Consider the following 15,779-nt stretch of genomic DNA (forward strand, 5'->3'; position numbering starts at 1 on the left):
AAATCGTCCAGTGCTAAGGGTGTTGGTGTCGTTCTTTATTGCATGTTATCGTATTTCAGAAGACCGATCAAGTTTATATTCAAAGTGACGTAAGTATCGAAACTATAAGGGCGCGACGAGTTGCACTTGGACATCAGACAAACAGTCTCACACACACACACGCACACACACATAAACAAACACACACACACACACACACACACACACACACACACACACACACACACACACACACACACACACACACACACACTTCTTTATTTACATATACTGTAAATATGTAATTTACCCGGATACATTACCAATTAGTTTGTATGATGTTCCCACAATGCTGGCACAGGATAGTATTTTTAACATAACATATTATCTATTCTCGTTTAACATAATAATATTCCTTCAAGTCAAGGAACAAAACATCTTTAAACGATTGAGTTATCGTGTGTGTATGCGTTCATTAAACATGAAGTCCAAAATTGATCTAGTGCTCCCTGTGGACATATATCCAAATGACACGGAATACGGAACGTGTGTCCTGCTACTGTCGGCCTGTAGATGGAAACATTTCTACATAAACATTGAGCTCACAAGGGCCTATTATTGGATCTGCGTTTAGCCAGTGACACACAAACCTACATTGGCACATTGGCACCGGTACTTTTAAGTATTCAGGTAGCCGTTTATTTTACACTTAAATGATACGAGTTTCTCACACATAATTCCTCTCAGAGGAATGGCCAGAGACATGACGGCTGAGAGACATGACCTTGGACCGTTCCCCCCATCCCCCACTCTTGGCTGTCGACTTGAAATGAGGAATGTGCTTTTAACCTACAAGCATTTCCAAAGAGATCTTCATGCAAGCTCAAGCTGACAGACCGATAGTTACAAACCAACACGAAAGGCACGGCTTGACCGACCCGTTTTTAGTTGGGTCTCAGATGTCGTGGTCGCCTTTCTCCAGCTAGCAGCCAAGCTGGGTGGGGTGACGTGGTGCAGTCAGTGCCGTGGTAACTGCCGCCCTGGCGACCGTTGCCGGGATACAGAGGGGGACATTAAGAGACTAAAAGCCTCGGGGCTGGTCAACAGGTGTGTGTGTGGGGCCTACATAATTGATAAGGTAGCTTCACTCTCCGTCTGCCTCTTGATCTCTCGCCTTACTTCCCCGCTGCTCCAGACAGCCTGAGCTAGCGTTGCTGCCAGCCACCAGACGCTGCAGGTGGATGAGGGGTGGCAGGTCAGCCGCAGCCTTCAGACGTGCTAAGAAACACATTTCAGTTTCACCTTCCCCCAACAACGGTCTGTGTGCAGAGTGCCTCCATGCTAACAGACAGGTGTAGTATCAGGCTATTGAAGTTTCCCCGAGTACCTACAGGATGCGCCGCATTCACCATATTGCTTTTAAAAGAGACGCCAGAACCACGAAACGTTACATTTACAGATTTTTTATTTCATTATGTTGCAAACAATGACATCCAGATATATTGATACACAAAATGTATTGTGAGTGTATGTGCATTTCTGAGTGTATGCGTGTGTGTAAAGAGCAGTGGGACCACAGAAAGCAGAACGTCCTCCCCGTGAGGGAGCGTGACGGGCGTACAAGGCAGAAAGAGAGCGAGCAACAGGACAGGGGGGGGGGGGGGGTTGGGTGGGGGGCAAACACTCACACATCGACAGCTCATAAAAAGGTGAGCAGACCTCTGTGAAACACACCTGTGTCTACTCAGCAGCATAGGGATATTTAAGGTCCGTGAGTGTCTACTACACACGCTCTCACTATAGAGGAACCAACAGAGCCAGAAGCTTTCCTTTCTCCCCCTCCTCTGTGCCACGTCCTGTCCAATCAGAGAAGAGCTGGCGGAAACCGTTTGCCCTGTCATTATATACACACAGAGACGAATACACACGCGCACACACACACACACACGCAGTCATACACACGCTTTTGGAAAGAAACGCATGTGTTCTACGGGGATGGGGGCTAAAGCATGATCCATTTTCCACCTCCAGGTGGTGTACTACAGACCAGGCGGTGTACTACAGACCAGGCAGTGTACTACAGACCAGGCAGTGTACTACAGACCAGGCGGTGTACTACAGACCAGGACCGAAACCTCTCTGTGGTCTCCGTCTCCAGCCCCCCTGCTGCGACGACAGACCCCACAGTGGAGGTTGGGATGTATAAAAAAAAAAAAAAAAAACTGCAACCTAAACTCTTCAGCCACGGCGGGTCAAGATTGTATTTTTTTTCGTGCTCAACTTGTCAGTTACCCGGACACAGATACATTTAACCCTGGACCCCTCTGGAGTCATGACGACGGTATGCAAATTAGGCAAATTCAACAGTATACAATTCTTTTTTTTCTTCTCCATTTGATTCACCATGCAAGGAATACTTCTGTTGCTGTGTGTGTGTTCTTGTGTCAAGAGGTTGCGTGACATTTATTAAGCGTACCCTACATCCAGAATAATTTACATAAAAGGACAATAGTCATGTTGATAGAGCTGGAATAGTAGAGGGAGGGGGAAGGTTAACTATGGTTGGGAGTGCAGGAGGCTGGACGGGGGCGGGGTTGGAGGGGGTTACGCTGGAAAGCGGGCGGGGTTTGGGCGGAGAAGGGCGGGGTTTATCGACATCGGCCTCAGCGACACTCCCAGACTTTGACTGTCTGGTCGACGCTGCCCGTCACCACATAGGGGGCGCTCTTGTGGAAATCTGCAGGAGAGAGAGACGTTTAGTGGACACGATCACAAACAACATCTCTACATGCTACAAAAGGCACAGTCCTCTGGACCACAGGCAGTGCCTGGATGCAGGAGACGCGTGAGGCAGGCGGTGTGAGCCATGTCGTCCGTGCGGTTCTCACCCAGAGAGGTAACAAAGTGTTCATGGGCACACAGGGTCTTCATACAGCGCTTGTTCTTGTAGTCCCAGATTCGCAGGGTTTTGTCATCAGCGCAGCTCACGATGAACCTGCCGCCCGGATGCACCACGACTCCCCGCACCCAGTTGTCATGGCCGACCTAGGACAGAGAGAGGAACACAGGGGCAGTGTGTTACAGAGCTCTATCCAGAGGAACAGTGTCCTGTGTGTTACAGAGCTCTATCCAGAGGAACAGTGTCCTGTGTGTTAGAGCTCTATCCAGAGGAACAGTGTCCTGTGTGTTACAGAGCTCTATCCAGAGGAACAGTGTCCTGTGTGTTACAGAGCTCTATCCAGAGGAACAGTGTCCTGTGTGTTACAGAGCTCTATCCAGAGGAACAGTGTCCTGTGTGTTACAGAGCTCTATCCAGAGGAACAGTGTCCTGTGTGTTACAGAGCTCTATCCAGAGGAACAGTGTCCTGTGTGTTACAGAGCTCTATCCAGAGGAACAGTGTCCTGTGTGTTACAGAGCTCTATCCAGAGGAACAGTGTCCTGTGTGTTACAGAGCTCTATCCAGAGGAACAGTGTCCTGTGTGTTACAGAGCTCTATCCAGAGGAACAGTGTCCTGTGTGTTACAGAGCTCTATCCAGAGGAACAGTGTCCTGTGTGTTACAGAGCTCTATCCAGAGGAACAGTGTCCTGTGTGTTACAGAGCTCTATCCAGAGGAACAGTGTCCAGTGTGTTACAGAGCTCTATCCAGAGGAACAGTGTCCTGTGTGTTACAGAGCTCTATCCAGAGGAACAGTGTCCTGTGTGTTACAGAGCTCTATCCAGAGGAACAGTGTCCTGTGTGTTACAGAGCTCTATCCAGAGGAACAGTGTCCTGTGTGTTACAGAGCTCTATCCAGAGGAACAGTGTCCTGTGTGTTACAGAGCTCTATCCAGAGGAACAGTGTCCTGTGTCTAGGGTGCAGATCAGAAGTCTTACCAGCGTCATGAGACACATGCCGGTGCTGACGTCCCACATCTTGATGGTCTTGTCTCTGGAGCCCGAGAGCAGGAACGGCCCAGGCTTGCCACTCTTCTTATTCTGGGAAGGTAGAGGTGCATTAGATGATGCATTTGGTGGGTTGGGGGGGGGGGGCTGCATGTGTTCAAGACACAGAACCAGGGAGCAACAGACTTTGACTAAATAAAACGGTCCTATCAAGGTCAGATGCCTACTGTATGGAAACACTCCATCAGGTTGAACCGTGGCGTCTACAAAAAGCCTTTTGGCTCCTAACTGCGTGCGGCGCGAGAGAGGGGGCCCACCTCGGAGCCGGTGGCCTCCAGGATGGTGGGGTGGGCGCTGTCCGGGGCCCAGGCGATGCACTCCACCACGTGCTCGTGCTCCCGGAGCTCCGCCTTGCACTCCTTGGAGGAGGCCACCCACACGCGCACCGTCTGGTCGTTGGAGCAGCTAGCCAGTAGGGAGCCGTCCTGGTTGGGGCGCACCATGCGCACCCACTCCCGGTGGCCCGTGAATGTCTTCACGCAGTAGCTGGAGGGAGGGAGGGAGGGAGGGGGGGGGGGGGGGGGGGGGGGGGTGGAGACGCGCTGCTCATCAGTCCGACTTTAATGCACCTTTATTAAATACATAAAAGCTGATGAAGGAAGTCACAGGATTTGTCCGTTCCAGTGGTTCAAACGGTGTGACTGCCGTCTGGCCTGTCTGCGGCGCTTCAGCCTGACTCACCCAGTGGCCACCTCCCACATCTTGATGGTCTTGTCTCTGGAGGCGGACACGATGTGGTCTCCGTTGGGCATGATGGCTACAGAAGACACATTGTGGTCGTGGCCTAGGAAAAAAAGCAAACGGGGCGGTCACTCATCTGCGTGTTCACCATAGGGACAGATCAGCCTTCTCCCCAACCAGGACTCAGACGAGGGAGGATTCAGCCCAGAGCTTCAGTCTGAACAGTTAACTCATTTCTTATCTGCAACTTAATAACAATCCTACAAGTTGAAATGTGTATTTTGTAATTGGTTTCAGATGGGCAAGCAGTTGATTGCATAGCAGAGGGTGTTTTTCACCCCACCTGGTCAGGGGAACTGAATGTGTAATCCCACACTGAATTACCCCAAACAGCTAGCCATTAAAACCAGGATGGCTGCCATGTGGCTACGGGCGTGCGGGCGTGTCTCACCATGCATGGTCCGGATGCACTCGAAGCCCTGGAAGTCCCACAGCTTAATGCTCATGTCTGCTGAGCAGGAGGCCAGCAGCTTGCCCGTCTGGTCGAAGGAGATGTCTTGCACAGAGTCTGTGTGGCCCTTCAGGGTCCGCTCAAAGTCCCCCGCCTCATAGTCCCACACCTGGTGAAAGCAGACCATGAGTCAGAGCCCGCTTCTGGATAAATACAAAAGCAACCAGAACCGCAGAAAGAGCAACAACAACAGCCCACCCCTTTGCTCATCAACTCCTCCATTGAAGGCTTTGCTGCGGTAGAAGTGAAAGGGAAGGCCTTCGGGACACAAACAATGGCTCTGGAAGTAAACCACTCTGGGTAAGTCAGGCAATCGCCGATTTACGGATTTCTCCAACTAGGACCCTAACCCTATCCCTTTAAAAATGATTGACTAGATCCTCTACTTTAGGAATACGTTCCTTTTCTACATGGTAATGGCTCATACCAGGAACATTTAGCTTATCTATTTTCAGCACACCTGAAGACACAATATGACATCAATAAGTTTTGACATGGTCCAGAATAAACGGATGATTAGCGTTCAGGTAGAGGGACACAAAAGTTAAGAGCCTTGAAAAAAGTAGCCTGCGAAGCTCTCCTGGCTGAAGGTTGATGATGCTGCTGCTTGGTCATACATCCGGCAGCATAACCTTTAACAACAACCAGAAACACCTTATCAAATAATGTCAGGATATGCCCAACCAGCCGCCTGGGTGGTTAATAAAGACCCCTGCCCTGAGGTGCTCCCTGGGGCTAAACTAGGCTGTGTTCAGAGGTGCCAAATGGGAGAGGAATCTAAAGACACAGGGATGAACCATTTGAAAGAGCAGGCGTCACCGAGGGCAGTTCCAGACTCACATTATGCAAATGTTGCCTTAGGTAAATGTGACATCATGCGGTTAGAGTTGGACTAGTGGGAACAGACACCCGTCTTCTAGATTAAATAAATGGCATTGATTTAACAATGCATGCATGCCCCTCTCTGACAATAACACGGTCTGTAGCTGTGAAATAAATCAAGACCTTTCCCATGGTGCATTACTCAAGGGTTACTTCCGACAACAGCCGCAGCACTACTTCCTGAAATGAGCAGTGACAATGCAGAAAGATCAGGAAACAAGGAGGGGGGGGGGGACGGACGGACGGACGAGAGAGAGGACGAGGGGGCAAGATCCACAGAGAACAGAGAGCAACGTGCTGCAGTGCTCTTGCTCTGCTTGGTAGTGCCTCCCTCAGGCGTACTGACAGGAGAAGCACCCTGTTCAAAGAGGGCCTTTCAGGGGATCTGCACGCTACAATATGAAAGGAAACCCAACTCTGCAATTGGTTTCAAGTTAGAATAACCGTGTCCCATTACCCAATGCATCAACATCCTGAGGCTGATGTTCTGCTTTGAGTGCCATCCAATAACTTCACTGTAACAGTGTTTAAATGATGGGAGAGAACTTTCAATCATCAAAGTTGAATGTAAGCCAGTTCCCGGTCGTACCTTAATGGTGGCGTCCTCGGAGGCCGTGACCATGACGGAGAACACAGGGTGGAAGATGACGCGCGTCACTGGTGCGCGGTGCCCGCTCAGGGCGTATCTCTCGGGCGGGCGGGGTATCCACTCCTTGGGGTCCCTCTTTTGGCCCACGGGGCCCCCATGGGTCATCTCCTCCTTGGCCTCGTTCAGCTTGGACTCCAGCTCCATCACCTGTTCGACACCAGGGGTCAAACATCACTGGTCTACTCAGCCTTCAGTACACAGGGGTCAAACATCACTGGTCTACTCAGCCTTCAGTACACAGGGGTCAAACATCACTGGTCTACTCAGCCTTCAGTACACAGGGGTCAAACATCACTGGTCTACTCAGCCTTCAGTACACAGGGGTCAAACATCACTGGTCTACTCAGCCTTCAGTACACAGGGGTCAAACATCACTGGTCTACTCAGCCTTCAGTACACAGGGGTCAAACATCACTGGTCTACTCAGCCTTCAGTACACAGGGGTCAAACATCACTGGTCCACTCAGCCCTCAGGACACAGGGGGTCATGCTCATAAATACACGACTTGTACGGAGAAAGACTGGCCCCAAGAAACGGTTCTCTTGTCAAGAAATGTCCGGCAACGCTGTGGCAAGGTAGCGCAGTACGGATGGATTGAGCGATGCAGGTGGACAACAGCAGCAAACAGTAAACACAGTGCTCACCTTCTTCTGTAATCTGATGACTGAGGTCCATTTCTTCTCCAGAAGGCCGGCGTACTTCTTATCTACCTCTTCATTCTGCAGGCAGAGACAGAAAGAAGAGCTTGTGGTCAGCGGGCAGCGGTCCTCGCTCCTGACCTCCTAACCATGAGGGCTCCACCTACCATGTCTATCTCCGCCTCCTTCTTGAAGGTGGAGTAGGCCTCCTCGTAGCCATTGGACCGGAGATAGTCTGCTATCGCTCGGTTTCTGGGGAAAATGGGTGAAAAGGGGGATCACTTAAAAATATAAATCTAACTGCTGAATATTGTTCACCGAATTATGTGAACAAAAACAGTGAATTTACATACGTCATTGACTGGGGGATTTTGAGGGGGGTATGAGTGTGTTTTCTTAATTTAGTGGTTCCACCTTAAGCAAGTTGACCAGTCTGCCTTAAGAGAAAGAGCCACACCCTTTCTGAGCGATGGGAGAGCTGGTTATCCAGCTCCACCTTAATTCTCCGCACCAGCACCAGAGAAATGCTGCACCTTCAGGGGGAAGGAAATCGACTTCTTCAAATCTCAGAGTCCGTTTTTGTAGTCAAGGGAACAGTAAAACATCACCAAAAAATGCCTTGTTCTTAAAATGTCTGGGATTAGCCTCTGCACTGAAAAGGGCCACTGTGAAAATATTCACACCCACACATAATGACATAAGTCCAGTCGCTTGACCCATGATGAGTGAATTTTTTATGAGCGCCAAGTGCTATATTTAGCCTGTGTTTTATGGCTGCCTCACAGGCTGATATCGAATCCATGTGCAGTGTGACAACTTTCAATTGAGTCCAATTCTGGCAGGAGTTGCCGCCACCAGAGGACAGCAGTAAACATGTACACATGTGCCTCTCACCCCACAGCCCATTGCAGTGGGAACAGGAAGAGGCCCTTGAGAAGCAACACTTCATCCAGGGATGTCTAGGGGGACAATAAGTGGCCATTGGGCAGAAGCAATAACGCTAACCAGGAGTAATTGGGTTTCAAACCAAAATGCCTAGCATAGAATGAAGGATTTTATGCAAAAGAAGCAACGATTCCCCCTATCAAGAGCCCTGCCAAAGGCGTACCCCAATACCCTTCCCTACGCCCATGTTCACCATGCTGACATGAGAGCCTGCCACCTTACTGGTAAATGTTTAATACTGGTAAATGTTTAATATCTGGACCTCAGACTGCCTGTAGTTTGATAAGCACGGCGGCAATCCACCCTTGTTGTACTTGAAGAAACGGCTCAACCACCACATTGGCCCCCTGATTATATTTCAACTACATCTAATTAACTAAACAGTCTGTTGATTGTTGATTGATTGTCTTTTTTTTTGCCAGTAATTCAATGAATCGACAAAGAACAAGAGACAGCTGACCAACAGAACAGGTCAACATATCATCCATTGAGGCATACAATGAATAGCTCAGTGTTCCCGTCTATGGGAACTACCAGAGGCGGCCCAGGAAATGTACACTTTGATTTTCTGGGTTGCCCCCATCCCCCGCTCTCCTCCTCCCGTCATGTGGCCTATGAAATATTCACACTGACTCGCCGACCGTCCACACATCCTCAGAAGGCAGGTCACTCAGCCCACAGGCTCTAGGGTTACACAGCGGCAGCAGAGCACGATCACAACGCAGATAACACAGGGACTAAACGCTGTGATATTGAACTGCCGCTTTTAGGATGGGGCTAGCATAGATGGATGATTGACAGCAAGGCTGCCGTCATCATGACAATGGTACGTCTAGGCTAGTCTCGACTTGTGTGCGTCTAGTGTGTTCGTGTCTGTTGCCCACGAGTGAGGACACCGCTCACACTGACTGAACACTGCTTCTGTCCGGCCATGCTTCTGCTTGTTTATGTTCAGGCCGGTAAAGAGACTTCTGCACGTCTGTATGCAGTGTAATGTGTGCAGTGGTACGTGTGCAACGGGGTGTGTGAGCGCTTACAGTTCGTCTCGCTGCCTCTGTGACAGCACCATGGTGGCAGGCCCGCGGCTCTCCCCTGGGAGGGAGGACGAGGTGGAAGGTGGCGCTTGTGTCTAGGACGTGTGCAGGTCTGGAGTCCGCCCGAAGGAACTGGAAGGCTGGGCAGACTGGGCTCTGCGGAGCTGGGGCAGACCGTCAGCGATGGTCCACGGAGACAAGTCACCAGTCAATGGCCCAACATCTGATTCAGAAACAGACCAACCAGGAGAAACTATTACAACTATTGTTTTGTCAGAGGATAGGAAGATGGATTCATACAATTGTTTTGCAGTCTGAAAAGTGGTTATTTAATTAATTGGTAGTTAGGGTAGAGGTATTGTGTTGTCCATGAGTAGGTAAGCACTTGTTGTATTGAATCCTAACCTGCCTATATTCTGATATAAAGTGTTGCACTATCCTTGCTTAGCGTATGACCAACAGATATTCAAGAAAACGCAAATAAATCAATCCAAGAGGGAGATCATATAGATTATATAGTATTCTCAATTCACATATCTGATACCTGAAGACTTGTTGACAGCAGATGTCTTCATTTTACTACTCATGATAAATGCAAGACTCTGATAAAAGGTCATTTGGACGTTCATTATTCTCAGCATCAGCAGATAGTGAGTTGCTAGCCGGGCCTCGCCCTGTGTCCCCGCTTCAGAACGGCAGGATCAAAAGGTAACCAGCATGAATGAACAAAGTCTGATGCAGCCCTATGTGTGGTGATCTACAGAAAGGCAGCAGTAAAAATGAAAATGATCAAAAATGCGATCACTATGTTGCCATAGTGATCAAGAGTTTAAGGTAAAGCAATTGTCAGCTTGATCATCATTATTGTCTCTGGTAAACCATGCATGTCTCTCTCAATAGCGACGCTATTGAGAGAGACAAGATGTTTACTGGGAGCTCAATTCATTGGTTACCGAGTTCTGGGCTCCTGGATGCTGCCATATTAACAGACCCCTGGTGTGCATGTTCAAATTACCACTTACTAACTAAGTTTCACAAGGGTCAGATAATGGATGAGGGGGATAGGGACAGGTGGTTGCGTTATTCAATTCAGCCATGTTCTGAGACCTTCGTATTTGAGGTGGCCTTCATGTTCGTTGACTGGGCTATAGAGAGTGGTTTCCAAAACCAAACTATTGAGATAAAACTTCAAACTTTCATGTTATCAAAAGCAACCATAAACGTACCGCAGTGCAAGTTAACATTGGCTTGTAGCACCGACTGCTATTGGTATGAATGATCAATTCAACAGATAGTGATAATCATAGGTCTATTATGGTAGTTAACCCCTATGGATGATCAAAACATATAACTATAGGTATATGAATGTAGTTTACCACTATGGATGCAAAAATAGGATAGGCTCTACCGCAAACATGTCGTACAACATGAATAACCATGGTGACTAAGACAAAGATACCGAACTGTGATGGTTACACCCATCCACAGGCTAGAGCAATTAAGATCCACCTTGATTCAAATCCCTTTATGACTTTTTCTCTAAATGGAAAAGCATTGTATTTGTGACCTACAGTTTCCTTTAGCTCCATGACAAAGAGCAACAAACAAATGCATTCAATGTAAAGGACCTCTACTTGTAAGCTATGACCTATAGCTTTAAATGTACAGACTGAGCACAATTCATAAATATATCAAGGAACCTCCTCCCCTGACTCTTGGCTGCTCTTAGGAACTGCAGCTTACACCACACAGGCCACGTGTTCATCTGAAGCTACGGGTTGGGGCGGGACATTAACAATGGCCACGATGTGGTCAGAACTGACAAAGGTGTGCATTTTTTAGACCTCATCAAAATATGTGAATTCATTTCAGTGTTTTCCATACATAGACCAATGTGTGGCCACAGAATCAACACCGGGCGCCACAAATTGATTCTGTTTTTCTTCCTTTTAAGCGATTTTTCAATAATAAAATAATGATAAATATCGTTCTGCTCCCCATTAGGACTCCATGTCCTAACCCCCCCACCACACATTGCTACCTGGTCTGGGGGAAACACTGCATTTATTGTTGATTTCACACTAGAATAGTATGAAAAAATAAAAACAATAAATCTGTGTCCCATATCTTTCAAACCACTACCTCCGTCTTCCAATATTCAGTTTCTCATCCCAATATTGATAGCTACATTTACCCAGCTACATTTGGTAGGATGACAGTATCGACAGAACGCAGCTGGATAAAAGCGTCGGCCTTCAGGTCATCCAGAAGCCACCGACGGCAGCCCAGAACGCCCTCAGCACCTGGCGCAGCGCTAACAGTAAGCAGCTTAGCCACCGGCTACCAGAACAGGCGCGTCTGAGCGACAGGGCCCAGCCAGCTGAGCAGGGCTGGAAGAGACCAAAAGCTAAGGAGATTAACTCCCCAGTCCCACATAGAAGACCTCAACCACAACAAGCTGCCAACAAGAGGGTGGTAGTGGGTCTCTCTGTGCACGCACACCATACTATGGGTTGAATCCAGCTCATTCAATTAAAAGAGGCATCAGAGAGCCAAAAGAAGACAGCCATGATGGATGACGGCAATAGCCCAGGGATCATTCTGCTCTTACCATTATTATTGGATAATGTTTTTCTAGTTCTAGGCTATATTTACCCCTATTATGTGCATGAAATGCAAACCATAGCCCTAATTAGCCATCCGGACTACAGGAGTCGAGTTGGTCCATGCATTGCCTTTTTTACGAGGGCTCCCCGCTATGAAAAGATGACATAATAGGCTAATTTGAATGTTGGCCCTGGAAGCATGCAGCTGACAAAGGGCTATGAAAACAATCGCGAGCTGACAGGTCGAGCCCGCCACTTGGGCGCTGAGACACGCGGCTGACCAGAGCTGAGCATGTCACTGCCTGCCAGCTAATCAGTGTTTAGAGTGAGCCAGCCGACAAAAAGCTAAAATGGAATAATGCATCTTACATTAGATAAGATTAACAATTCAAATTCACATTTTCAATAATGCATCCTCATTTTATCTAGCCGGAATTTGTGCTAAAACCATATGAACATGCATAGCATATAGCATGAGTTTGTTCAATGTCAATGATCGACATCCCATTGAATGTCATTAACTGAAAGGAATTCCAAGGATTCAAGTCATTAGAGCATAACTGCACAACAGTAATTTAATTGTGCTATATCAAAAAGTTCAGACTTTAATTTAAATTCAAAAAATTGTTTAAGCAGCACCCAGCGAGAACAGACAATACCTTTTGCCTTGTGAAAGCCTACATATCCTGAATGGCAACACAATAGGACACATTATGGATGCATGTCATAAAACAGAACATAGGGATCTCTTGATTTCACTTATTAAGTCTCATCTTTCAGAAGAACTTCCTGATGGCAAAGGGCCCATGCCTCAAGGTTGTACATGGTGCAATTTCACAGCCTGAGGCAGATAGTATGTTGTTCCTTTTCAAAAACAAGAGTCAGGGGCTTGAAATTCCCCTGGCATCTTGAGTGTAATGGGTGCTTGGCATGAGCCCCCCTGTGCAGTCCAACTAGGGCCACAACAAAATGAATGCGTGGAGGAACCTGCAGAAACAGTAGCTAAGCATTTCACATTTCACAAGCAGAGCACTTTGAAGATTAGAGTCTCACCCCAGGACAACACACAGACAGACCAGGCATTGAAAAAAAACACATAACATGAAGACTACTGTAACTGGACATGCTATTCAATTACACTCCCCCACCCCTACCTCAATGAGGCCTCATGCAGCCCACACCTAGCATGGTCCTACCAGACTCTCGTACTTCATTTCATTTGTACAGAGTCTGGACCTACTCAATTGACAAACGTTAACTCACTTGAAGGCGGGTGTCTGATGAAGTTTAAAACTATTGGATCTGCCCAGTGCCACTCTGGATCTGCCATAACCAATCGCTAACGTTGGGCCGGGACTCACATTGCACGCAGGCTGTAAACAAACCAAACACTGTGCGTGAAGATGTCCGTCAACGAGAGCTGACTTTAACGTTATTGATCTCAGCCACTCCCTCTGTTCGCTGATTGGACGCAGAAAATGTAGACAGAGAAAACCCACTAACATACCCAGACCCAGACCTAGTACTGAAGGGAAAATCAAATTGAGCGGAAGTACTTAGGCGGGCAGGGCCAGGCTAGCACACACCTATACAACCCCTGAATACAATAATAGCAGCATTACCGAGCAATCAGTAATCCAAAAGTCTGCATTTAAAAATTCAGAACGATCTATAAAGTTTGTGTGGGACCATGTCTGAGTCTTTCAGCAGAGGAACATAAGGATTGTATGGCTGATCAACCACCATTTGGATCATTCCAATAAAACTGCTTGTTTTGGCCCGTGACCCATACTAGTCTGCCTCAAAAGCTTGACATGTTTTGTAATCTCTCAGCAGGCCAAAGGAGCAGACAGGCCAAACAAAAGCAATGCAGGAATTCATTCTGCTTTTGTCTGTTAATAGCTTGAGTAGGCTAGCGTAAACAGAATATAGTTCACATGAAGGTATTTTGATTACTAGCCTGAGGTTATGAAGCAATTACTAGGAAACATGCTCAAAATTTTCAAATCTGAATTAGCAAGCAGACTGCAGTTGCAGTTGCAGAATTTCTTGACTCAAGTGCTTTTACAAGAGCCAGGAAAACACGTTCAAATCCATACGAGTGAACACGTGTGTTTAGTATTAGTTGGAGAGGCTAGGGGGGGATACTTTACATATATAGTCTCAGAATGCATTTCAATATTTCAAATGTTAAATACAATAGGATTGTACTGTGATCTTTGCAAGACAACGGAGACCATTGGGATGTCTGCTAGTTACTGGTCAATAACCTACTCCACCTTCCGGCCACTAGCCGGGTTAAAATATCATTACGTCCCAAAGAAAATGAACAAATAGTCGTGTTGTACCTGAATAAACTCGTCATTCTGACGTCTGGAATATGAATCATTGCTTTTTTTAAATGATCAAATAAAATAACAGGCCTCAGGAAGGTCCACCACCCGATTCACACCCTGTTGGCTAAGATAGTCGTTTTTCAAACCTTACACATTTGACGACGAAAGTTTAAAGTAAGCACAACACAAATCAAATGGATCCAGAGTGTGGCTCTCCGCTGTGCGGCGGCGTCCTGCCGTCAGACACAAGGGCACGGCTGCAGCGACGCCTCAGCAACGCCCTTCTGCTGTAGCTTAGCTTAGCATGGACACGTTCACCGGCCTGTCAGGACCTCAATCTGCCCGGGATTAGATCCACATGCACCCCTAATAAAGTGACATTTGTCGCCTTCAAGTAACAACCTAAGCGTGTTAGGAATGGTCTGGTTGTCGACCAATACCCTGGAGAAACTGGAGACTGCATCACGGTTCTCTGGATATAAAGTGTTATTATTCCCGACCTTAACGACTTAGTATATTTACAAGACAACGATTGATTGATTAAACAGCTTTACCTATATTATAATAAAATATGCAATATAATGTAATTTATCCTATGACGTGCATCTCAGTGAAATGTACCGGACCACAGCGACTGTCAGCGGGCTACCGCTAGCTTACTTCATGCTAGCCTGTCGCCACAACTTCCAGAAATAGACGAAGCATCAAATTTATGATCGTTAAGACAACAAGTGTCGGGCTACACGGAATGTCATTAACCCACAGTAGCAATTTGGTTCTAAGAATATATATGCACATACTGAGCAGAACAATTATATATGATGTGATCCGGAGCTCATTAGATGCTCGTGTTATTACTACGCGGCTAGTTAGCGTAGTTAGCCTAGCGTCGGCCTCTCCGCCATTTTGAGGTCGGCGCGCAGAGCGCTACGACTGCGGGCAAAACGTCGTCAGAAATAACAACTGTCTTCAAGGAGCCCAGAAACACCAGACAGGTGAAAGACTGCATACTCACTGTCTGACAAGTAGTGCGTATCATAGTCCTCTTCGCTAGCGAAACGTACGATGGGAAACTCAGTGTTTGATCTAGAAATGAGAGTGTTCACATCCCACCCGGCTGACTGTCAGGTCCCTCCTCCTCGGTGCCGCCGCTGCGCCGCATCGCTCCTCCAGCGCGGCGCGGACCGGATATGCGCGAGCTGGATGATGCGCGGTAGCGATCCACGCGCACGCTCGCGGGCTCCAATGACTCCAACTTTGTGGTAACCGATGGCGCATCTATTTAAATATTATAGCTGACAGTGAAGCCTTAACCCTGAGAAGCAATTAACTTTTAATTGTTTAGCCTCTCGTCGGTTAGGCAAATAACCACTCATTCTTTATATTTTATTTAGGCCTACCTGGAAGCAACCCTGTATTCAACCAGACCTGGCGGATAAAATGGCCTCGGGTTGTATGAGTGCAGCAGTATAGGATTCATTTTACAGGATGGGAGGCTATTTTCAAATTGGAATAGATCATCTGACAGGCCAAATGATGTCCACAGGTGGGCTGCGGGGAAGTCAGACTAC

General features: G+C 47.5%; 1 protein-coding gene across 1 annotated transcript; it reads right to left on the bottom strand.

Moving 5' to 3' along the window:
• Positions 1-1,426: 1,426 nt before the first annotated feature.
• pafah1b1b (platelet-activating factor acetylhydrolase 1b, regulatory subunit 1b) lies at positions 1,427-15,414 on the bottom strand. Its single transcript, XM_030361601.1, has 11 exons — positions 15,224-15,414; positions 9,270-9,489; positions 7,455-7,539; positions 7,294-7,368; positions 6,589-6,795; positions 5,058-5,226; positions 4,607-4,709; positions 4,183-4,411; positions 3,857-3,958; positions 2,868-3,024; positions 1,427-2,716 (listed from the first exon to the last, which is right to left on the bottom strand). Exons 2-11 carry the CDS (start codon positions 9,299-9,301, stop codon positions 2,643-2,645), a joined length of 1,233 nt encoding a protein of 410 aa, XP_030217461.1. The 5' UTR covers positions 9,302-9,489; positions 15,224-15,414; the 3' UTR covers positions 1,427-2,642.
• Between the last annotated feature and the right edge of the window lie 365 nt (positions 15,415-15,779).

This window comes from Gadus morhua, chromosome 7, assembly GCF_902167405.1.
Source record: "Gadus morhua chromosome 7, gadMor3.0, whole genome shotgun sequence".
In the NCBI taxonomy this organism is placed as follows: Eukaryota; Metazoa; Chordata; class Actinopteri; order Gadiformes; family Gadidae; genus Gadus; species Gadus morhua.

What these genes read in the sequence shown, in the direction of transcription:
- pafah1b1b (XM_030361601.1), bottom strand. Translation starts at nt 9,301, where the DNA reads ATGGTGCTGTCACAGAGGCAGCGAGACGAACT. An exon ending in ATGTGGGAGGTGGCCACTGG is followed by an intron (nt 4,412 to 4,606) that starts GTGAGTCAGGCT and finishes CCCTCCCTCCAG; the next exon opens with CTACTGCGTGAAGACATTCA. An exon ending in GCATGTGTCTCATGACGCTG is followed by an intron (nt 3,025 to 3,856) that starts GTAAGACTTCTG and finishes TCTCTGTCCTAG; the next exon opens with GTCGGCCATGACAACTGGGT.